General features: G+C 45.8%; 2 protein-coding genes across 2 annotated transcripts in view; both read right to left on the reverse strand.

Annotated features, from left to right (window-relative positions):
• LOC115150561 (uncharacterized protein C3orf20-like) overlaps positions 1 to 8893 on the reverse strand; it is a 29140-nt gene extending 20247 nt beyond the window's left edge. The window contains exon 1 of the mRNA XM_029693993.1: positions 8365 to 8893. The gene's annotated coding sequence lies outside the window, so the exon portion shown is untranslated. The remainder of the gene's footprint in view (positions 1 to 8364) is intronic.
• Positions 8894 to 10132: 1239 nt separating this feature from the next.
• LOC115150562 (coiled-coil domain-containing protein 174) lies at positions 10133 to 14075 on the reverse strand. Its single transcript, XM_029693994.1, has 11 exons — positions 13929 to 14075; positions 13463 to 13564; positions 13245 to 13345; positions 13052 to 13110; positions 12643 to 12790; positions 12411 to 12506; positions 12126 to 12262; positions 11815 to 11909; positions 11539 to 11686; positions 11244 to 11393; positions 10133 to 10980 (listed from the first exon to the last, which is right to left on the reverse strand). Exons 1-11 carry the CDS (start codon positions 13968 to 13970, stop codon positions 10352 to 10354), a joined length of 1707 nt encoding a protein of 568 aa, XP_029549854.1. The 5' UTR covers positions 13971 to 14075; the 3' UTR covers positions 10133 to 10351.
• Positions 14076 to 23281: the final 9206 nt, after the last annotated feature.

Genomic DNA, 23281 nt, shown 5'->3' on the forward strand with positions numbered 1-23281 from the left:
TGTCCTCAGGTCAATCTTTAGCAGCGGCACCCATGATGTCAGCCTTGTACGTCAGAAACACTGGGTCGTTCGAGACCTGAATGCTGATTGGTTGAAAGCTGTGGTACACTACATGACCAAAAGTATGTGGACACCCGGTCGTCGAACTTCTCATTCCAAAATCATGGGCATTAATATGGAGTAATATGGAGTTGGTCACCCCTTTGCTGCTATAACAGCCCCCACTCTTCTGGGAAGGCTATCCACTAGATTTTGGAACATTACTGCGAGGACTTGCTTCTATTCCACCACAAGAGCATTAGTGAAGTTGGGCACTGATGTTGGGCGATTAGTCCTGGCTCGCAGTCGGTGTTCCAATTCATCCCAAAGGTGTTCGATGGGGTTGAGGTCAGGGCTCTGTGCAGGCCAGTCGAGTTCTTCCACACCGATCTTGACAAAACATTTCTGTATAGACCTCGCTTTGTACACATGGGCATTGTCATGCTGAAACAAGAGAGGGCCTTCTCCAAACTGTTGCCACAAAGTTGGAAGTACAGAATCGTCTAGAATGTCGAGGCCACTTAGTTCACTGAAACTAAGGGGCCTAGCCCGAACCATGAAAAACAGCCTGTCGTAATGTTGTATTGATTCATGTGACGACTGTTGTTCATCGAATGATTAACTGTTTATAATTACGTGATTAAGTTAATCAGGTAATCATTAACTCAGTAACCTGGGGCACCATGGGAAAAGTAGTTTTTATTGAGTTTCCGTTTCCCAAATGAACTCAAAGAATATCAGAATATCGATTTTATAGCAGTTGCTAATTAATTAATTTCCTCTACAGTCTCATCCTGAACGTTGCATAATTCGGGAATCTGCACAAACGCGAGTCTCACTAAATTATTCCGTACCATACCAGTTGATTATTTATTTACTAACAAGCTAAATGATAACATAAGATACACAAACACACAGTCTAGGCCACTGATTAGAAGTTAGTACAATGAAACAGGTCCCTAGCGGACCAACACAATATGACATGTGTTACACAAAATAGGGATTTAGAAGGAGAGAGAGAGAATGCACGAGAAAAAGCACACTTGGATACATTTGTAAACTATGCTTAGTTTAGCCCTAACACCTTGCCCCGAACTGCCGCTCCTATGGGTCAGAATATAATGATGTAATTACTTGTCGAAGGTCTCTGAAGGGGTGTCTCTTCGTGGACGGAGTTCGCCTTCTCCTCTGATGTCAGCACCTCTTTGGTTACCTGGTGTAAGTCTCTGATTGTCCACACGATGTCAGTGTCTTCTCTCTTAGTGGTCTGTTTCCTCGCCCTTGTTCTCAAAGGGGGTCTTCTCTGGACGGCTAATCAGCCTTGTATAGATGGTTCCAGCGTGGGAATGAAAACAGTGTAGACACACAATTCCTTGGATAGAATAACCAGGTGATCCTGCTTGAATTCACCCTCTTAGACACAGCTACTCATCTGTAGCATAGACTATTAAGAGGTTATTTTGTCTTCTCCAACCTCGTGTTGCGTTTTGGGGTTGTGACTACTCGGACTTTGGCTGTGGTGCATGGTTACCTAGTCTGATATGTAAATTCTTAACTCACATGTTTTATACCGCAGGGTAGAAATGGGTGTTTCCGCCTTCATGGCAAATTCTCTGGGCGTATGTAGTTATGAGGCAAGGCGTCAAGATTGTACTCCGATCAAGTTTAGACAACTAACATTATCTTTGATCTGGACATTTCCACACAATGTACAATATGTAAACATCATGTGCATATTATGGAAACTCTTCAAGTTACAATGTTTTCATTATAACGTCGTCATTTAACTTTTAATAACATAAAAAAAACGACATTCATTTTCATATTCCATCTATCGTTATTACCAGCATTTTGGCTGATGAAATATTTGTCCCGAAGTCCATTTAATGCATGTTATTGTTCTGAGTTAGATTCTCCATAGGTCCCACTCACACATTCCAATCCTTCACACTGAGAGGACAAAGGATTTTGTCTGCTGCCTTAAGATTTAAAATGTCGTAAAACCCCCCCCACTTCTCTATCCCCCCCTCCTCTGGTGGGTGTGACATGTATCTCTGTAGGACTGTGGTCCACGGTAACCTGACCCGAACCGGCCAGTCATGACAAGCTCCAGACCATTATTCCTCCTCCACCAAACTTTACAGTTGGCACTATGCATTAGGGCAGGTAGCATTTTCCTGGCATCTGCCAAGCTCAGATTCATCTGTCGGACTGCCAGATGGGGAAGCGTGATTCACCACTCCAGCCGACACTTGGCATTACGCATGGTGATCTTAGGCTTGTGTGCGGCTGCTCAGCCATGGAAAACCATTTCATGAAGCTCCAGACAATCAGTTCTTGTGCTGACGTTGCTTCCAGAGGCAGTTTGGAATTCGGTAGTGAGTGTGCGCTTCAGCACTCGGCTGTCCTATTCTGTAAGCTTATGTGGCCTACCACTTCGCGCCTAGCTGTTGTTGCACCTAGATGTTTCCAGGCACTGTATCCAGGCACTGCACGTTGTGTGGTATGTAAGAACAGCCCTTAGCCGTGGTACAGTTGAAGTCGGAAGTTTACATACACTTAGGTTGGAATCATTAAAACTTGTTTTTCAACTGTTAGCCGTATAGATCCATCGGCAAATTTCTTGGGCCACTATACCTATTTTGCCAATTAGACTTGGACCCCTCTGCTACTCGGAACCCTACTAATCCATCACGACTGGTCTATCGACGTCACCGCACGAGGAGGCTAAAACAGACTTTCCTCCGTTGAGACGTCCCTCTAAGGCCCTTCTGCTAGCTTGCTAGCCCCAGCCTGCTAGCTGTCTGAATCGCCATGTGTCTCCAGCCAGCCCAACCACTCACTGGACCCCTATGATCACTCGGCTATGCATGCCTCTCCCTAATATCAATATGCCTTGTCCATTGCTGTCCTGGTTAGTGATTTCACTGTAGAGCCTCCAGCCCTGCTCAATATGCCTTAACCAACCATGTTGTTCCACCTCTCACATATGCAGTGACAACACCTGGTTTAAATGTCTCCAGAGACAATATCTCTCGTAATCATTACTCAATGCCTAGGTTTACCTCCAATGTACTCACATCCTACCATACCTTTGTCTGTACATTATGCCTTGAATCTATTCTATAACGCCCAGAAACCTGCTCCTTTTACTCTCTGTTCCGAACGTATGAGACGACCAGTTCTGATAGCCTTTAGCCGTACCCTTATCCTACACCTCCTCTGGTCCTCTGGTGATGCAGAGGTTAATCCAGGCCCTGCAGTGCCAAGCTCCACTACTACTCCCCAGGTGCTCTCATTTGTTGACTTCTGTAACCGTAAAAGCCTTGGTTTCATGCATGTTAACATCAGAAGCCTCCTCCCTAAGTTTGTTTTATTCACTGCTTTAGCACACTCTGCCAACCCGGATGTCCAAGCCGTGTCTGAATCCTGGCTTAGGAAGACCACCAAAAACCCTGAAATTCCATCCCTAACTATAACATTTTCCAACAAGATAGAACTGCCAAAGGGGGTGGTGTTGCAATCTACTGCAGAGATAGCCTGCAGAGTTCTGTCTTACTATCCAGGTCTGTACCCAAACAATTTGAGCTTCTACTTTTAAAAATCCACCTTTCCAGAAACAAGTCTCTCACCGTTGCCGTTAGCTACAGACCACCCTCTGCCCCCAGCTGTGCCCTGGACACCATATGTGAATTGATTGCCCCCCATCTATCTTCAGAGCTCGTGCTGCTAGGTGACCTAAACTGGCACATGTTTAACACCCCGGCCATCTTACAATCTAAGCTTGATGCCCTCAATCTCACACAAATTATCAATGAACCCACCAGGTACAACCCCAAATCCGTAAACACGGGCACCCTCATAGATATCATCCTAACCAACTTGCCCTCCAAATACACCTCTGCTGTTTTCAACCAAGATATCAGCGATCACTGCCTCATTGCCTGCATCCGTAATGGGTCTGCGGTCAAACGACCACCCCTCCTCACTGTCAAACACTCCCTAAAACACACTTCAGCGAGCAGGCCTTTCTAATCGACCTGGCCCGGGTATCCTGTAAGGATATTGACCTCATCCCGTCAGTAGAGGATGCCTGGATATTCTTTAAATGTTCCTTCCTCACCATCTTAAATAAGCATGCCCCATTCAAAAAAAAAATTGAACCAGGAACAGATATAGCCCTTGGTTCTCTCTAGACCTGACTGCCCTTGACCAGCACAAAAACATCCTGTGGCGTTCTGCATTAGCATCGAATAGCCCCCGTGATATGCAACAAAGTTAGGAACCAATATACACAGGCAGTTAGGAAGCTAAGGCTAGCTTTTTAAAGCAGAAATTTGCATCCTGTAGCACAAACTCAAAAAAGTTCCGGGACACTGTAAAGTCCATGGAGAATAAGAGCACCTCCTCCCAGCTGCCCACTGCACAGAGGCTAGGAAACACTGTCACCACCGATAAATCCACTATAATTGAGAATTTCAATAAGCATTTTTCTACGGCTGGCCATGCTTTCCACCTGGCTACCCCTACCCTGGTCAACAGCTCTCCACCCCCCACAGCAACTCGCCCAAACCTCCCCATTTCTCCTTCACCCAAATCCAGATAGCTGATGTTCTGAAAGAGCTAATCTGGACCCCTACAAATCAGCCAGGCTAGACAATCTAGACCCTCTCTTTCTAAAATGATCTGCTGAAATTGTTGCAAACCCTATTAATAGCCTGTTCAACCTCTCTTTCGTATCGTTTGAGATTTCCCAAAGATTGGAAAGCTGCCACGGTCATCCCCCTCTTCAAAGGGGAGACACTCTAGACCCAAACTGCTTCAGACCTATATCTATCCTACCCTGCCTATCTAAGGTCTTCGAAAGCCAAGTTAACAAACAGATTACCGACCATTTCGAATCCCACCGTACCTTCTCCGCTATGCAATCTGGTTTCAGAGCTGGTCATGGGTGCACCTCAGCCACGCTCAAGGTCCTAAACAATATCCTAACCGCCATCGATAAGAGACACTACTGTGCAGCCGTATTCATCGACCTGGCCAAGGCTTTCGACTCTGTCAATCACTACATTCTTATCGGCAGACTCAACAGTCCCCCCCCCCCCAAAAAAAACCTGACTCTATAGGGGAGGGTCCGGGTGGGCATCTAGCGTGGGTGGCGGCTCCGGTGCGGGTCTTTGCCCCCGCCCAGACCACGGATCCGGCCATGGAGCCGGGTAGAATGCCGTGCCCGGACTGGGCACCGGCGCAGAGGAAGGCTCCAGCCTTGGAGCGGGACTGGATGCCGTGCCTGGACTGGGCACCAGCGCAGAGGAAGGCTCCTGCCATGGAGCAGGACTGGACGCCGTGCCTGGACTGGTCACCGGTGCAGAGGAAGGCTCCTGCCATGGAGCGGGACTGGGCGCTGTGCCTGGACTGGGCACCGGCGCAGAAGAAGGCTCTGGCCATGGAGCAGGACTGGACACCGTGCCTGGACTGGGCATCGGCGCAGAAGGTTCCGGACTGTGGACCGTCGCAGGAGGTTCCGAACTGTGGACCGTCGCAGGAGGTTCCGAACTGTGGACCGTCGCAGGAGGTTCCGGACTGTGGACCGTCGCCGGAAGCTCTGGACTGGGAACCGTCGCCGGAAGCTCTGGACTGGGGACCGTCGCTGGCAGCTCTGGACTGTGAACCGTCACCGGAAGCTCTGGACTGTGAATGCGCACTGGAGGCCTAGTGCGTGGAGCCGGTACAGGTGGCACCGGACTGGTGACACGCACTTCAGGGCGAGTGCGGGGAGCAGGCACAGGACGTACCGGACTGGGGAGGCGCACTGTAGGCCTGATGCGTGGGGGCGGCACAGGTTGCACCGGTCTGGTGACATGCTCTTCAGGGCGAGTACAGGGAGCAGGCACAGGACGTTCCGGACTGGGAAGGCGCACTGGAGGCCTAGTGCATGGAGCCGGCACAGGTGGTACCGGACTGGTGACACACAATTCAGGGAGAGTGCAAGGAGCAGGCACAGGACATACCGGACTGGGAACACGCACTTCAGGGAGAGTGTGAGGAGGAGACACAGGACGAACCAGACTGGGGATGCGCAATGGAGGCCAGATAGGTGGAGCCGGCCCAGGTTTCACCGGACTGATGACACGTTCCTTCAAACGCCTGCGTTGCCGCATACTCCTAGCCAACTCCATTCTCCGGTATTCCTCCTTGCACTGTTCCATCGAATCCCAGGCGGGCTCTGGTACTCTCCTTGGGTCTACCAACCACTTCTCTATCTCCTCCCAGGTGGTCTCTGGCTCTTCCCTCTGCTCAGCCGCCAGCTCCTTGTGCCCACCCCCAAAAAAATCTTGGGGCTGTCCTTTGGGCTTTCGTTGTGGCCGCGAACACCGGCGTCGTCGCTGACCTCCCTTATCTCCTTGCGTCTGTTTCCAAGGAAGGCTTTCGTGTCCCTGCATGATTTCCTCCCATGTCCAGGATATCTTCTCCTCCTTGATCTCCTCCCAAGCCCAGGATACCTTCTCCTCCTGGGCACGCTGCTTGGTCCTGGTTTGGTGGGATCTTCTGTCACGATCGTCGTAACAATATTCGAACCCAAAGCGCAGCGTGATATGGGTTCCACATGTTTAATGAATGAAACGCACAAAAAAACTATAAAAAACGAACTAAACTTAATTCATTTGAAACATTAAACATTCCTTTAAAACTGACTGGCTAGCTAGCTAACAAACATACAGTGCAAATAAATTCTTCAAATTCAGTATTTTACACAATATCTTATCACAGCACTGGCAAACCATGGTTGACCAACTCCCTGACCAAAATGACTGATCTTTGTCCCATCATAAGAAGGTCTATGTCAATTCGAGTAGTCTAATTCCTAATTATATGGCAGAAGCAGCCTAGTAACAGCCATCTACCAAATGCTGAGTGCTCCTCCCCACAGTACCCCTAACTTGCTGTGCTTGGCTCTTCAAGTGACAAATTGGCTGTAAGGATCCAGTGCAGCAGGGCCACTAGGTGAGTAGTGGTCACCATTGCGATACAGCTCTCCACTCTGCTAGCCGCCATGCAGACAAACACCAGGTGCTTCTGTAACCGATGTGAAATGGCTAGCTAGTCAGCGGGGTGCAAGCTAATAGCGTTTTCAATCGGTGACGTCACTCGCTCTGAGACCTTGAAGTAGTTGTTCCCCATGCTCTGCAAGGGCTGCGGCTTTTGTGGATTGATGGGTAACGATGCTTCGTGGGACGCTGTTGTTGATGTGTGCAGAGGGTCCCTGGTTCGAGCCCAGGTATGGGCGAGGAGAGGGACGGAAGCTATGCTGTTACACTTCCCCAGCCAGAAGAACAGATAGTAGACACTGCGCCTGACCAGCCATTGATACATGGACAAAAACAGTCAATTACTGTAGAGTACTTTACAGAAATATGAGCAATAGAGAATTTTGCTACCTGTATGGGCTTTCTTATCTAGGCAGTGACACCTCCTGCTGGGTCCAAAGGGGCAGGCAGCCCAGATGTGGGAAGCCTCCCACCCATTCATCCATCCATGAGAAGCTCAGTCTCAGATCATGGAGCTTTTTAATAACCTCTGTGGGGGTTCTGGGTATCTCCTCTGCCCCCCTGCCCGCAGGGCCACACCCCTGGTGCGACCAGACACCACAGTAAGGAGGTCCCTATCTTGCTCTCCTTGGGCCTGCTCCTCAATGAGCCTCTTCCTCCTTTCCTGTTAGGCCATCCAACTGATTTTTCTCGCTACCCTCTCCATGGTCTTTTTTTGTTTTCTGGCTCTTCTGGGCCCTAAATAGGCCACAGCAAGACATGTTGCTTCCTCGCTTGTTGAAATAACAAGGGGGGTGCTGAGGATTATTTCTCTCTGTAATGAATCCCTTTGTGGAGAACAAGTCATTGGCTGCCATCATGTGAAATCCATAGATTAGGGCCTAGTGAATTTATTTCAATTGACTGATTTCCTTATGAACTGGAACTCAGTAGAATCGTAGAAATTGTTGCAAGTTGCATTTTTATTTTTGGTCAGTGTAATATTGTATTAGTGCCTGTTAGTGATAAGATACTATGCTTTTCAGTGGCAAGAAAAAAAACGATAAAAAGGTGATAAAACGTAATTTGCAAAACAGTGGTGACATTACCTGAGCTACTTCAGAGGTGTTTTCAAAATGGTTTAAACATGTAATGAGTGCTCCAAAACAGAAACGCTATTTAACATGTGCCTCAGTAAAGTTTATATTATTGTCTCCTTGTGTTATATAATACACTCACATAGCATAAATAACTCTTTAATAAAAATCCAATGATTAATCAGAATGATTAAAGTTACCCTTCACTGGCCGTTTGAAGAAGCGAAAGATTTTCCCGGATCAGTGTGTCATTTCCATGACCTGCCTTGTTGATGGGACAAACGCATATGCCTCCCTGTCAAGCCCATGAGATGGACCACAACAGTTTAGGCCAGGGTGTACTTTGCTGGATTGAAAAACATTGCAATGTTACACAATCTGAACACACCCCTGCTCTGAGTCTGGTGGCTCACAAAAAGTAAATGGACACAGCACCATCTAGAGGCTCCTTCTGCAGTAATGTCAGTGAATCCTTCCTCATTTAAAACTACATCCATCCCCAAACATTATCAATTATATCGAGTGCATTCGGAAAGCATTCAGAAAACAAAATGTGGAAAAAGTCAAGGTAAGTTTTTTTATTTTACATTTTCCCCTCAATCTACACAGAATACCCCATAATGACCAAGTACAAATAAGTTTAGACATTTGTGAAAATAATTAAATAATACATTTACATAAGTATTCAGACCCTTTACTCAGTACTTTGTTGAAGCACCTTTGGCAGCAATGACAGCCTTGAGTATGATGCTACAAGCTTGGCACACCTGTACATAGGGAGTTTCTCCCATTCTTCTCTGCAGATCCTCTCAAGCTCTGTCAGGTTGAATGCGGAATGTCCCTTTATAGCCATTTTCAGGTCTCTCCAGAGATGTTCGATCAGGTTCAAGTCCGGACCACTCAAGGATATTAAGAGAGTTGCCCGAAGCCATTCCTGTGTTTTCCTGGCTGTGTGCTTTGGGTCGTTGTCCTGTTGGAAGGTGAACCTTCACCCCGGTCTGAGCGCTCTGGAGCAGGTTTTCATCAAGGATCTCTCTGCACTTTGCTCCCTTCATCTTTCCCTCGATCCGGACTAGTCTGCTGAAAAACATTGCCATAGCATGATGCTTCCACCACCATGCTTCACTGTAGGGATGGTGACAGGTTTCCTGTGACGATTTGCATTCAGGCCAAGGAGTTAAATCTTGGTTTCATCAGACAAGAGAATCTTGTTTCTCATGGTCTGAGTCCTTTAGGTGCCTTTTGGCAAACTCCAAGCGGGCTGTCATGTGCCTTTTACTGAGGAGTGGCTTCCGTCTGGCCACTCTACCATAAAGGCCTGATTGGTGGAGTGCTGCAGAGACGGTTGTCTTTCTGGAAGGTTCTCCCATCTCCACAGAGGAACTGTGTCAAAGTGACCATCGGGTTCTTGGTCACCTCTCTGCCCGAGGCCCTTCTCCCGATTACTCAGTTTGGCCAGGCGGCCAGCTCTAGGAAGTCTTGGTGGCTCCAAACTTCTTCCATTTAAGAATGGTGGTGGCCACTGTGTCCTTGGGGAGTTTCAATCCTGCAGACATTTTTTGGTACTCTTTCCCATATCTGTGCTGGACTCCAATCAAGTTGTAGAAACATTTCAAGGATGACCTGGAGCTCAATTTCAATTCTCATAGCAAAGGGTGTGAATACTTATGTAAATAAGGTATTTGTTTTATATTTTTAATACATTTGCTACAACTTCTAAAAACCTGTTTTCACTTTGTCATTATGGTGTATTGTGTGTAGATTGATTTAAAAAATGTTCTCATCAATTTTAAAATGTGGAAAAAGTCAAGGGGTCTCAAAACACAATCATCAAACATTAACAAGATCACCAGTCTAAACAAAATGAACTATGGACTGATTCAGTCATGCATCAATCCATTAAACAGACATCTTTAGCTATAGACAAGTGCCTTGAATCACAAATATAGCAAATCAGAAAACACAATGTCAAATGAAAATGCTATCCTTTAATAACAGATCATAAATAAAGAAAGCAGGTTACAGATCCCAGGTCAAATTACAAAAATGGTTCCTTCTCTTTGGTGCCCGCTGAGGGGTCAAAGATCATGGTAATGTCATTATAGTCTAACACACATTGACGTTGTTTGTGTGTTAGGGTAGATTAATACAGGTGTGCGTCACCTGTGTGAGACATGTCTGTGAGGATCAAGAATAATTTTTGTAGAAGGACAGCATGTCATCCAGGCTCTGGGAGGGGGGCTGGGGCTGAGGGGGGCACTGGGGCTGAGTTTGGGGCTGGGGGGGATACTGTGGGGTGTATTGAGGGGGGAAGTGAGGTGGGGCTGCATACTGGAGGTGAGGTGGAGTGGGATACTGGGGATGAAAGGGTAGATGTGCAAATTGGGGCTGAAATGGGTAATCAAACTGAGGGTGTGTTTGTGGTGGTGGAGGTGGTGTATATTGGGGTTGAGGCTGTTGGGAGGGGGGGTACTGAGGTGGGGGTTGGGGGGGACACTGAGGGGCTGGAGGTGCAGGTGTATTTTGGAAATGGACAGTGTTTTGGGGCTGAGCAGGGGATGGTGTGGGTTGAGGTTGTGAGGGTACAGGGGTACTTGGCTGGGGTACAGGAGTACTTTTGGGGTTGGCCTGGGGCACCTTGCACCCTCCACCCTGCCCCTCTGACCACTTGAAGGACATTTTGGGTTTGTCCTTCTCACGTTTGGCCTCTTTCCCATAGCTCTGTCTTTTATTATTGCTGAAGTACGCAGAGGGAGGGGCGAATTCCGACTCCCTCTCATCCCGCCGCCGACTCGTCCACTCGCCAAAAAAGTCCACTATGAAAGGAATGTGTTGTCATATTGGAAAGAGAAGACAGTTAGTTAATGACTTAACCCCCGACAGCATACCAGTCATCAGTGTCCCACTGGAGGAAATTGCCAGAGATGACAGGCCTTGGTTACACCTAGATCTCTCCTGCTCTAATTTGTCGTGTTATACGTGTTGAGTTAGTGTGGTGGAAGTGATTCATCAATGATTACCATTAATTATAAAAGACCCATGCCAATCGTGTCAGCCCCAAACAAGGAGTAGCGTTTACCTTTGCCCCTGTCCCACTCTCTGACGTGGGGTACTCCTGGCTTGGTGTCCCTCCTCTCCTGGATCTCCACCACCACCTTCTTCAATGCAGAGGCCTCTTCAGGTGCTCCACCTGATGGGGGTAGGGGCCCAATCAGGTCCTCCTTCCCTTCTGAGAGAAGCAATACAACCGATAACACTTACAATAGCATTCACTACAGCCCAAAGTATACAGAGCAGTAGTCATAGCCATTCAATCTAGCGTGATCAGTTATCATTGTCCCTGATGCAGTATTGTTGTGGGAGTTTCCTCTAACCTTGGTTGTGTTCATCTCCCTGGTCGTCCTCAGTTCCGTCCAGCTTGGCCTTCTTCATCTTCCTCTGCCTCACCTTGGCCAGCCGAGCATCCAGCAGAGTCTTTCTCCTCTCCTTCAGCTGGTCCCTCTTACTGCGCTGGTCTGTTGTCTATGAAAAAGAAAGGGAGAGAAAAAAAACATTGACAATCTGCTTCAAACTCAGCCATTTAAATTAACTGATGCATAATATAAGTAAGGTCCTAATCTCAGGGGTTGCCAAGGCTGAGAGCAACTCACCTGATCTCTGAGCATGTCCAGGGTCTCTCTCTGTTTCCTGCGCTGCTCCTGGTCCTGAGAGAATGCAAAGTACCCCACACCCAGCTCACGGGCCTCTGACGTGGACAGACGGAAAGATAACAGAGAGGAAAAATAGAAGGTTGAGAGATGGAGAAGGAAGAGGCCGGAGATCAGAGAGAGTGGAGAAGAGCACAAGTCAATCCATAATCCACAGAGAACACACCTCTCTGGGTTTGCTGTAAAATGTACAGTAAATAGCATTTGATTTGATGAGTTCACTAATGTATCTCTGTAACAGGTGTCTTGCTAACCTTGCTCCCTGATGTTCTCATAGTGGATTGGACCCACAGGTCTGTTCATGGCCTCCTCCTCCTCCCTCTCCCACTCCTGCCTTTGCAGCTCTCTACGCATGTCCTCTGACAGCAGGTCCTTCTCAGCCGGGTCATGTCTGTGTAGATAAAAACAAGAACACATAAAAAACATTAACAAAGTAAATATATAAAAAATGAATAACCAGAACAACACTATTGGTACTAACATCTTCTTCTAAAAAGAAGCTTACATTAATTTCCAGGTTTGATCAGAGTAAAATATACCTTTTTCCCTGAAAGTCTTTGTCCATTTTCTTGAACCCTGGTAGGTCTTTCTTCATGCATCTCCGAGATCGTCCCAAAGCATCTACATAGTCCACCCTGAGTAGAAATCAGTAAATGGTTACTTTAACTCCTAACCCTCGACCACTCAATGGCATCTACAGTCCAATACTCCGATTCTGCTATAGATGAGACATACAGTAGTTTGGGGCTTCATGTGCTGTAGATACATTACCATTCCTCGCCAGGGTTCTCAGGGGGTGGGATGGGGGAGGAGCTCTCTCTATCCTCTCTCTCACTCTCTCGTTGGGCATGATTCTCTCTGTTCTTGTCAATAATCTTCTGGGCGAAATCCACCAGAAAAAGTCCCTCTGTCTCCTCATCTGACACATTGGAAAAGAGGATAGTAATTCCAATGTGAGAAAGACAAAAGGCATTTACAGGGCCTTCAAATGTCAACTTTACATACAGAATATGACAGCATTTCTTGTACAGTATCACAAACGACATAACATGTACAAAAAAATAATAATAATAATAAGATTTAAAAAAAATGCATGAAATTAAATGTATGCATTCACTACTGTAAGTCGCTCTGGATAAGAGCATCTGCTAAATGACTAAAATGTAAAATAACACTATACCAGGGAAGTCTCCTTTGGTCATCTGCTCATACAGTTTTGCCTTCTCCTCTAGCTTGCGCCTGCGGGAAAAGAGAGACATGGAAGACAAGCAGCAATGAGAGACTTCTGCTATACTACAAAAAAAGACCTAATAGAAGTCAGTTATGGTGCAGTAAACATGTTGTCAGCGTGTAGTACATCACTTTGTACTCACTTTGCCTTGTCAAGGTTGTTCTCTTCCTCTGCCACCAGTTCCACATCTTTCTGAGCCCGCTCTGAAACACCCTCATTCTGTTTGATCCAAACATTAGGTTTCTACACAGGGAAAAGAACACAATGGATGTTATGGAGACAAAGTTAGGATATGCTAGTCAAAATGTGTGGTATCCTGTTCATTACATGTCTCTGTCCTGTACAATGTTCAATACATACCTTGATTTTGGGGGCTTTGGTACTAGTTCCAGCATCTTGCCCCAATTTTTCATGTTTGAATTGCTCTTGTTTCCTGTAGAGTTCAGCCTTGAGATCAACCAGCTGCAGATGAGAGTGTGATGTATTCTCCATTGAAATTTGTAACGTAGCAGTGTGGTCGCCATTTTAGTGGTTAAACTGATAGCAACTAACGTTAGCCCAATAAGTCGTGTCACCATTTGAATACCCATGAACCTCGACAACAATAGACAATGCTTTATTTTTTTAACATTTACTTTGACTATAACATTGTTAGTTTGCCTGCTGACTAAGATGTCAGCAGAAAGTAGCCTAGCTTCCTACGTTAGGGTACTGACTAGGCTAGCTAGCTAGCGACCGTTAACTAACTAGCGAGCTATGGTTCACACACTGATGACAAGCAACATTAGAGACAATATGACAATATTAATTATTCTGAACAACTCACAGATGAAGCAGTCACGGCATATTGCTTTTTCTTTTTATCCATGGCTGTTAGATTTCGATATATTAGCTCACAACCAGCTAGATAGTGAAATAACAATCCACAACTTCGAAGAAGGCGTGCTGTTTGGGTCACGTGATCATTCCGGGGGGATGTAGCTAGCTAAGTAGACTCAAGACTGCCACCTACTAGTGTGGAGTAAAAAAACCTAGCGTGTATATTTTTTGTATTATTACTTTTATAGATGTTTTATTTTTATTTAACCTTTATTTAAATAGGCAATTCAGTTAAGAAAAAAATATTATTTACAATGACTGCCTACCCCAGCCAAACCCTAACAACGCTGGGCCAATTGTGCGCTGCCCTATGGGACTCCCAATCACTGCCAGTTGTGATACAGCCAACAATCAAACTAGGGTCTGTAATAACGCCTCTAGTCCTGAGATGCAGTACCATGGACCACTACGCCACTCGGGAGCCCAAATGCATGTTCGGGCTGTGGCAGCCTCGAATCCTAATCACTAGATGCTTTCAATGTTTGCCAAATTTGTTTTGGGTTAATCACATCATGGATTTAGGCTCTTGAACATGCAGTTGATTATGTAATAGAGGGGCACATGTATATCAGAGATGGACAGAGATAGTTCATTTACTAATGTGATCTTGTAACCAATAATATACTATTTCTAAGCTTACAATGATGGACAACATTCTGCCCATTATAGCTGACAAAGAACGGCATGTTGACATAATGTGTTCTTGGCATATTTCCGTACACAGGACAGTGAATATGTCTATTGCAGACTCAGGAAATAGGACCCATGCCAAATCTTTTCAGTCTCCTGAGGGGGAGTAGGTTTTGTCGTGCCCTCTTCACGACTGTCTTGGTGTGCTTGGACCATGTTAATTTTCTGGTGATGTGGATACCAAGGAACTTGAAGCTCTCAACCTGCTCCACTGCAGCCCCGTCGATGAGAATGGGGGCGTGCTCGGTCCTCTTTTTCCTGTAATCCATAATCATCTCCTTTGTCTTGATCACGTTGAGGGAGAGGTTGTTGTCCTGCCACCACACGTCCAGGTCTCTGACCTCCTCCCTATAGGCTGTCTCGTTGTTGTCGGTGATCAGGCCTACCACTGTTGTGTCATCGGCAAACTTAATGATGGTGTTGGAGTCGTGCAGTCATGAGTGAAGAGGGAGTACAGGAGGAGACTGAGCACGCACCCCTGAGGGGCCCGTGTTGAGGATCAGCGTGGCGGATGTGTTGTTACCCACCCTTACCACCTGGGGGCAGCCTGTCAGGAAGTCCACGATCCAGTTGCAGAGGGAGGTGTTTAGTCCCAGGGTCCTTAGCTTAGTGATGAGCTTTGTGGGCCCTATGGTGTTGAACGCTGAGCTGTAGTCAATGAATAGCATTCTCACATAGGTGTTACTTTTGTCCAGGTGGGAAAGGGCAGTGTGGAGTGCAAAAGAGATTGCGTCATCTGTGGATCTGCCACGTGTGCGCTGAAAGGGGAATCCACGTGACTGATTTGATGTCAAAAAGACATTGGCGATTGAGTCCCTGGTTTGGATCTTTTGGTAGTTAGAAAAAGTTCAAGCAAATATTCCTCAAGGAACACAAAATTCAAGAGCACAATGTGGAATAGTATGACTGACCCTACATACTGATCTTAGATCAGTTCTTGAGTCGTCCCCTAATGTATTTGGGTAGGGTAAACTGATACTAAATCTATCAATTTGTGAGTTCATCTGGAAGCTCTATATTCCTGCCATTTTGCAAGACTCCATTTGATAACAGTGTTGTTACTATATAGAGAAATAAATACATTAATAATTATTGCACTAACGATGCATGGTTTTATCAGTCTGGTGTAGGACTTAATACATTCTATACTTGTAGGCCACCGTGTACCAAATAAAAAAATACAAGTTAAATGGGGCTTCATCTCATTTTCAACTCTACTGTCACAAAAAAATGTGTCATATAGCGAATGTGCCCATTCTGTTATTGGCATGTGCGCCGACAAAAGCTTGCAGATACAGTGCGGGTTAAATCTACATGATGAGATAATTATGGACAAAATGGCAAAATTATTTTAATTTGTTAAAAGGCAGCCAAGCATCGATCATCATGTCACCAGAATAAAACACTCGATATTTATTGAAAAGGAGCATCAAGCTCACCACCTTGCACTTTCACCACCCTGTGAAGTTCATCATCATTTATTTCAACTGTAGCCTAAAAACTGCATGCTGTGTTTCCCCTAGCAGTCGGCACTTCCGGTTCTCGATGCATGAGCAGTTAGATTCTTCCAATAATCACTCTATTTTGGCATTGCTTTATTAGTTGTTAGTTTAATATTACATGTTACAATCGAGGTATAGACACGTATAACGCCTCATAGTAGTGGGCGGACCATACAACATGTTGATTGCGTGACTCCGACCGATATGATGGTTATTGGGCTATATTAATTTTTGCGCTTAAATGCGTTTCCACCGCCATTTTCGCATTATTAATTTTACCGACACAAAATTATCTCACCATGTCTAGCTGAACTATGTTTTGCAGACATTTGGAAAGTTTACCGACAAATTAGCTGTTTCCATCAGGCCTGTCATGACAATTTTTTATCTGACATGTATGCCTACATTACTCGCATAAAAATGTTGGATGAAAACCTGTCTACTGACCTCGTTTCCAACTTTCCATCCACAGTTTGATGCAAGGAAAGTCATACCACACACACACACACACACACATTCATATATATATATATATATATATATATATACAGGAAGTTTCGGTACAATATTGTATAAATACCGACAGTTAATTTGTTTGTTAGACATCGTGGGATCTTTATCTGTCAAAATGAATTATGTGCGAAATGGCGGTGTAAACGCCAAGCGCATATATTGACATAATACATCGAATTAGCCTGAATTTGGAGTCATGCGGTAATATAGGGTGTTCACCCATAAACGTATTAATTAATTCAAGTTTTATACAAATATGTCCATTCAATAGAAAATTATGTCAGTAGTCCAAACCCCATGTCTCTACCATATATGGTTCAAAAGTTACCGACGACTTACTCTAAGAATTTAGCATGTTCAGGGTGAATGAAATGTCATCACATGCATGATCAAAAAGTGGTCACTGCTCGAAATAACTGTGGAGCTGCTCTGCGGCAGAACGGCGCTAACTTCGAAAGTCAACTGACAAGCTAACTAGTGGCTGCAGGTTTGTGAGTGAAAACATAGGCTTTTTCTAAATGAAATTCGCTGAATACAAAACTAAATAGGGACTCAATATATATTTATTCACGAAGCTAACGTACTGAATTTCAATATCTACTCTCCGGGAAGACAACCTGTTCCTGTTTGCGTTGCGTATTTCTGAGTCATTCATTTTAAAACGCCAAAAAACGGCTCCTCTCAACGTAGATTGATCACAGTTATAGGCAATGAAAGCCAAGGATCTGGATGTGAAAATGATGAAGGTATCAAGTTGATTTTGATTGGTCCAACCAGCGGAAACACCTCAAAATGGTACCATCTCACCACACAAAATATGGAAGAGATACAACCAAGACGGGGCAGTTTAACCTAGCAACGGTCTTATTTCATCAACACTGTCAAGTAAAAATACATTAAGGTTATAATATTGTAGAGAACAACCTAATGATTAAGTCTATGTAATGTACACAGCTGATATCGAATAATCAAAGCTTGATGATGAGTTGGTTATTTGAATCAGCTGCGTAGTGCCGTGTTTGTGTGCCAAGACCAGAGTAAGCCCATTTGCTATGAAATGCAACAGTTTTTGTGACAAAACTATCGGTACAGTTTAAAATGCGATGGAAACACATTGAAATTTGGATTTTTATTCGGTACATTAAAGCTTAAGCGAAAAAGTACATTTTGTGTGCACTATGTTATCATGCACTGATTTATATCCGCAACAAGTCCTTTGGTGGAGACATTTAACTAGGCAAGTCAGTTAAGAACAAATTCTTATTTACAATGACGGCCTAGGAACAGTGGGTTAACTGCCTTGTTCAGGGGCAGAACAACAGATTTTTACCTTATCAGCTCGGGGATTCGAACATACCATTGGTAGGAAAATGCACATATTTTCTTTATGCGGATTTTAGAATATTTGCATGAAGATGTGTTGCCAATTGGATGGAAACCTAGATAGTGAGGATGTACATAATTACATTTTCTCATAATGGTTATGATAGATGTAAATAAAGCCTGAACAAATGGTACTTGAAGTTTACAATCCTGGCAACATGTATAGTGACTAGTGAGAGTTTCAGGATAGGATTTCTGGGGAAACAAACTGTACAATAACAGAATTTACTCTGAAGTCCTTTAATATTATTCATAATTGTTCATTTACAAACACTGATTCAAACGCCGAGTACGACCCTGCCTCACACAGGAAGCGGCGCAGGTCCTAATCCAGGCACTTGTCATCTCCCGTCTGGATTACTGCAACTCGCTGTTGGCTGGGCTCCCTGCCTGTGCCATCAAACCCCTACAACTCATCCAGAACGCCGCAGCCCGTCTGGTGTTCAACCTTCCCAAGTTCTCTCACGTCACCCCGCTCCTCCGCTCTCTCCACTGGCTTCCAGTTGAAGCTCGCATCCGCTACAAGACCATGGTGCTTGCCTACGGAGCTGTGAGGGGAACGGCACCTCCGTACCTTCAGGCTCTGATCAGGCCCTACACCCAAACAAGGGCACTGCGTTCATCCACCTCTGGCCTGCTCGCCTCCCTACCTCTGAGGAAGCACAGTTCCCGCTCAGCCCAGTCAAAACTGTTCGCCGCTCTGGCACCCCAATGGTGGAACAAGCTCCCTCACGATGCCAGGACAGCGGAGTCAATCACCACCTTCCGGAGACACCTGAAACCCCACCTCTTTAAGGAATACCTGGGATAGGATAAAGTAATCCTTCTACCCCCCCCCCCCTTTAAAAGATTTAGATGCACTATTGTAAAGTGGTTGTTCTACTGGATATTATAGGTGAATGCACCAATTTGTAAGTCGCTCTGGATAAGAGCGTCTGCTAAATGACTTAAATGTAAATGTTAAATGTAATTCACACACCAGAGAGCATAATACAGTAATGGTAATTAAAATACTGACAGAAAAAAGATGTACTGTGTAGTATTATCTAAAATAAGGAGGCACAAGAACGAGGTTTACTAGCCCAGTCCGCACATGTCATATGAAACCGATGTGAAATGGCTAGTTAGTTAGCGGTGGTGCGCGCTAATAGCGTTTCAATCAGTGACGTCACTCGCTCTGAGACTTGAAGTAGGGTTTCCCCTTGCTTTGCAAGGACCGCGGCTTTTGTGGCGCGATGGGTAACGATGCTTCGTGGGGTGTCAGTTGTTGATGTGTGCAAGGGTCCCTGGTTCGAGCCCGGGTTGGGGCAAAGAGAGGGACTGCTACACATACATAGGTACGGATACCCCCAAGGGACATCCTACTACATCTTCCCCTCCAATGAACAAGAACTAAACATGCATAACCACTGAAGCATACTCGAAATGCAATTTGGAAACCAGTATTATTCTCTAACATGCTACTTCACATCTTGAAACAGTGTGAAAGCATTAAATTACACAGCATGAACATTAACTTAGGTACAGTCTCTTTTTGCTGTGTATGGTCCCCAACACTATATATTCTCTTCACGTAACATAGTATTTCAGTCACTCTGCTGGCTTCACATCCCTTTTTGGGTGAGCTTGTGGATCTGTGAGCATTCTTTCTCCTTCCCCCTCTTTTTGTGCGTTGTCTGTGGCCTCAGTCTGTGTGGCTGGTAGATCTGGAAGAGCTCTGAGGTGTGTTATGTTCCTCCATACCGCCTCTGAACCTGTGTCCACCACATAGGAGCGTGGGGCATCCGCTTTTCTCAGCACTATTGCTGGTGTCTTTGAGTTTGTAATCCATACACGTTGACCTTCTGCCAGCTCTGGTCTTTCTGTAGCACGGTGTCTCCGATTAAAGTCTCCAGTTTCCGTTTGTTTCAGCTGTTTGTCCCTCTCAGTGAAGGCCTTCCTGTTAGGCCATCGGGGTTTAAGCTGAGTCAGCGAGACAGACAATGGGGAGCTCGGCAGGTGACGGCCCATGATGCAGTGGTGTAACTCTGTAAGCTAACAGAGCCCTGTATGGATCCTTGTTCTTTTTCAGCAGTCCCTTGACTGTTTTCACAGCTCTCTCTGCCTCACCGTTACTCTGTGCATGGTAGGGGCTACTGGTCACATGTGTGAAGTCATATTCTGCTGGAAAAGGAGCTCACGGAGAACTGAGGAGCGTTATCTGTAACCAGGACCTCAGCTACCCCTTGCCTCGAAAAAATTGACTTTAATCCATTGATAACACCAGCTGATGTGGTTATGGGTGTCTTCGCTATTTCAATTTATCTTGAATAGTAATCTACCACTAGCAAGTGTCAGTTTTCCAATAGAACATCTCTGCCACTACCTTTTGCCATGGCCGTTTTGGCAGCTCCGTTGCCATCATTGGCTCCGGATGACAAGGTTGACATTTTGTACACACCTCACACTGGTCCACCAGCTTGGCAATCTGAGTACTCAGACCCAGCCACCACACCGACTGTTGAGCCCTCAGTCTGCATTTGGTTATCCCCATGTGTCCCGTATGCGCTCTGTCTAGCATTTCTGGTTGTAGAGTCTCTGGGATAACTATCCGTTGTCCTTTCATGAGAAGGTCTCCAGTCACTTTGGTGCACCCAATAGGGCTTCAGCAGCTGAGGCAGTTCCTCCTGCCTGGGCCATCCCTTTTTGCACTGCTGGACTATCTGTCGGCAGATGGGGTCTCGTTGTTGCTCCTCTGCAATCTGCTGCAGTTTGGTCTGAGATGCAGGTAGGCTGTCTCTTACTGCATTAATGGACCCCTGTACCTCACCCTCTAGACATTGCTCCTCCTCTGATAATGGACTTTTCATTGGGGCCCTGGAGAGTGCATCAGCTGTGATCAGTGCCTTCCCTGGCACATACACCATCTTGTAGGTGAACCTCAGTAATCTGAGGTGAAAGCGCAGACCTCGGAGGCAAGTCGTCCAGTGCTTTTGTCCCTAACAGAGCCAACAGTGGTTTGTGGTCATATAAAATACAATTTTATTGGTCACATACACATGGTTAGCAGATGTTAATGCAAGTGTAGCGAAATGCTTATGCTTCTAGTTCCAACAGTTCAGTAATGTCTAACAAATAATCTAACAATTCCCAACAACGACCTAAAGCACACAAATGTAAAGGGGTGAATGTGAATATGTACAAATAAGTATGGATGAGCGATGGTCGAGCGGCATAGGCAAGGTGCAATAGATGGTATAAAATAAAGTATATACATGTGATATGAGTAATGTAAGATATGTAAACATTTTTAAAGTGGCATTTTAAAGTAACTAGTGATCCATTTATTAAAGTGTCCAGTGATTGGGTCTCAATACAGTATTTAAATGTGATATGAGTAATGTAAGATATGTAGACATTATTAAAGTGGCGTTATTTAGAGTAGCATTGTTTAAAGTGACTAGTGATCCATTTATTAAAGTGTCCAGTGATTGGGTCTCAATGTGGGCAGCAGCCTCTCTGAGTTAGTGATTGCTGTTTAGTAGTCTGATGGCCTTGAGATAGAAGCTGTTTCTCAATCTCTCGGTCCCAGCGTTGATGCACTGTACTGACCTCACCTTCTGGATGATAGTGGGGTGAACAGGCAGTGGCTCGGGTGGTTGTTGTCCTTGATGATGTTTTTGGCCTTCCTGTGACATCGGGTGCTGTAGGTGTCATGGAGGGCAGGTAGTTTGCCCCCGGTGATGCGTTGTGCAGACCGCACCACCCTCTGGAGAGCCATGCGGTTGAGAGCGGTGCAGTTGCCGTACCAGGCGGTGATACAGCCCGACAGGATGCTCTCGATTGTGAATCTGTAAAAGGTAGTGAGGGTTTTGGGCAAGCCAAATTTCTTCAGCCTCCTGAGGTTGAAGAGGCGCTGTTGCGCCTTCTTCACCACGCTGTCTGTGTAGGTGGACCATTTCAGTTCATTTGTGATGTGTACGCGGAGGTACTTAAAACTGCTGTTTCCTGAAGTCCACAATCATCTCCTTTGTTCTGTTGATGTTGAGTGAGAGGTTGTTTTCCTGACACCACACTCTGAGTGCCCTCATCTTGTCCCTGTAAGCTGTCTCGTCATTGTTGGTGATCAAGCCCACTACTGTTGTGTCGTCTGCAAACTTGATGATTGAGTTGGAGGTGTGCATGGCCATGCATTCGTGGGTGAACGGGGAGTACAGGAGAGGGCTGAGCACACACCCATGTGGGGCCCCAGTGTTGAGGGTCAGTGAAGTGGAAATGTTGTTTCCTACCTTCACCACCTGGGGGCGGCCCGTCAGAAGGTCCAGGACCCAGTTGCACAGGGAGGGGTTGAGACCCGGGTCTCCAGCTTGATGACGATCTTGGAGGGTACTATGGTGTTGAATGCTGAGCTGTAGTCAATGAACAGCATTCTTACATAAGTATTATTTTTGTCCAGATGGGATAGGGCAGTGCGCAGTGCGATGGCGATTGCATCATCTGTGGACCTGTTGGGGCGGTATGCAAACTGAAGTGGGTCTAGGGTGGCCGGTAAGGTGGCTGTGATATGATCCTTTACTAGCCTCTCAATGCACATCATGATGACAGAAGTGAGTGCTATGGGGCGGTAGTCATTTAGTTCAGTTATCTTTGCCTTCTTGGGTACAGGAACAATGGTAGCCATCTTGAAGCATGTGGGGACAACAGACTGGGATAGGGAGAGATTAAATATGTCCGTAAACACACCAGCCAGCTGGTCTGCGCATGCTCTGAGGACGCGGCTAGGGATAGCCGTCTGGGCCAGCAGCCTTGCGAGGGTTAACATGTTTAAATTTTTCACTCACATCAGCCACTGAGAAGGAGGGAGGGGGGGGCGCAGTCTTTGTTAGCGAGCCGCGACGGTGGCACTGTATTATCCTCAAAACAGGCAAAGAAGGTGTTTAGTTTGTCTGGAAGCGTGACGTTGCTATCTGTGACGTGACTGTTTTTGTAGTACATGATTTCCTGTAGACCCTGCCACATACGTCTTGTGTCTGAGCCGTTGAATTGCGACTCCACCTTGTCCCTGTACCGGCAGTTCGCTTGTTTGATTGACTTGCAGAGGGAATAACTAGACTGTTTATATGCAGCCATATCACCAGACCACTTTCCATGGTTAAATGTGGTGGATCGCACTTTCAGTTTTTCGCGAATGCCGCCATCCATGCACGGTTTCTGGTTAGGGTAGGTTTTAACA

The sequence above is a fragment of the Salmo trutta genome, chromosome 16, assembly GCF_901001165.1.
Source record: "Salmo trutta chromosome 16, fSalTru1.1, whole genome shotgun sequence".
NCBI classification, from domain to species: domain Eukaryota; kingdom Metazoa; phylum Chordata; class Actinopteri; order Salmoniformes; family Salmonidae; genus Salmo; species Salmo trutta.

Bases quoted from the DNA above. Each gene is read 5' to 3' on its own strand.
- LOC115150562 (XM_029693994.1), bottom strand. From the start codon at position 13,970: ATGGATAAAAAGAAAAAGCAATATGCCGTGACTGCTTCATCT. The intron at 12,507-12,642 runs GTAATGTATCTA...ATTTCTACTCAG, and splicing joins GAGAACCCTGGCGAGGAATG to GGTGGACTATGTAGATGCTT. The intron at 10,981-11,243 runs GTAAACGCTACT...TTCCTTTCATAG, and splicing joins AGAGTGGGACAGGGGCAAAG to TGGACTTTTTTGGCGAGTGG.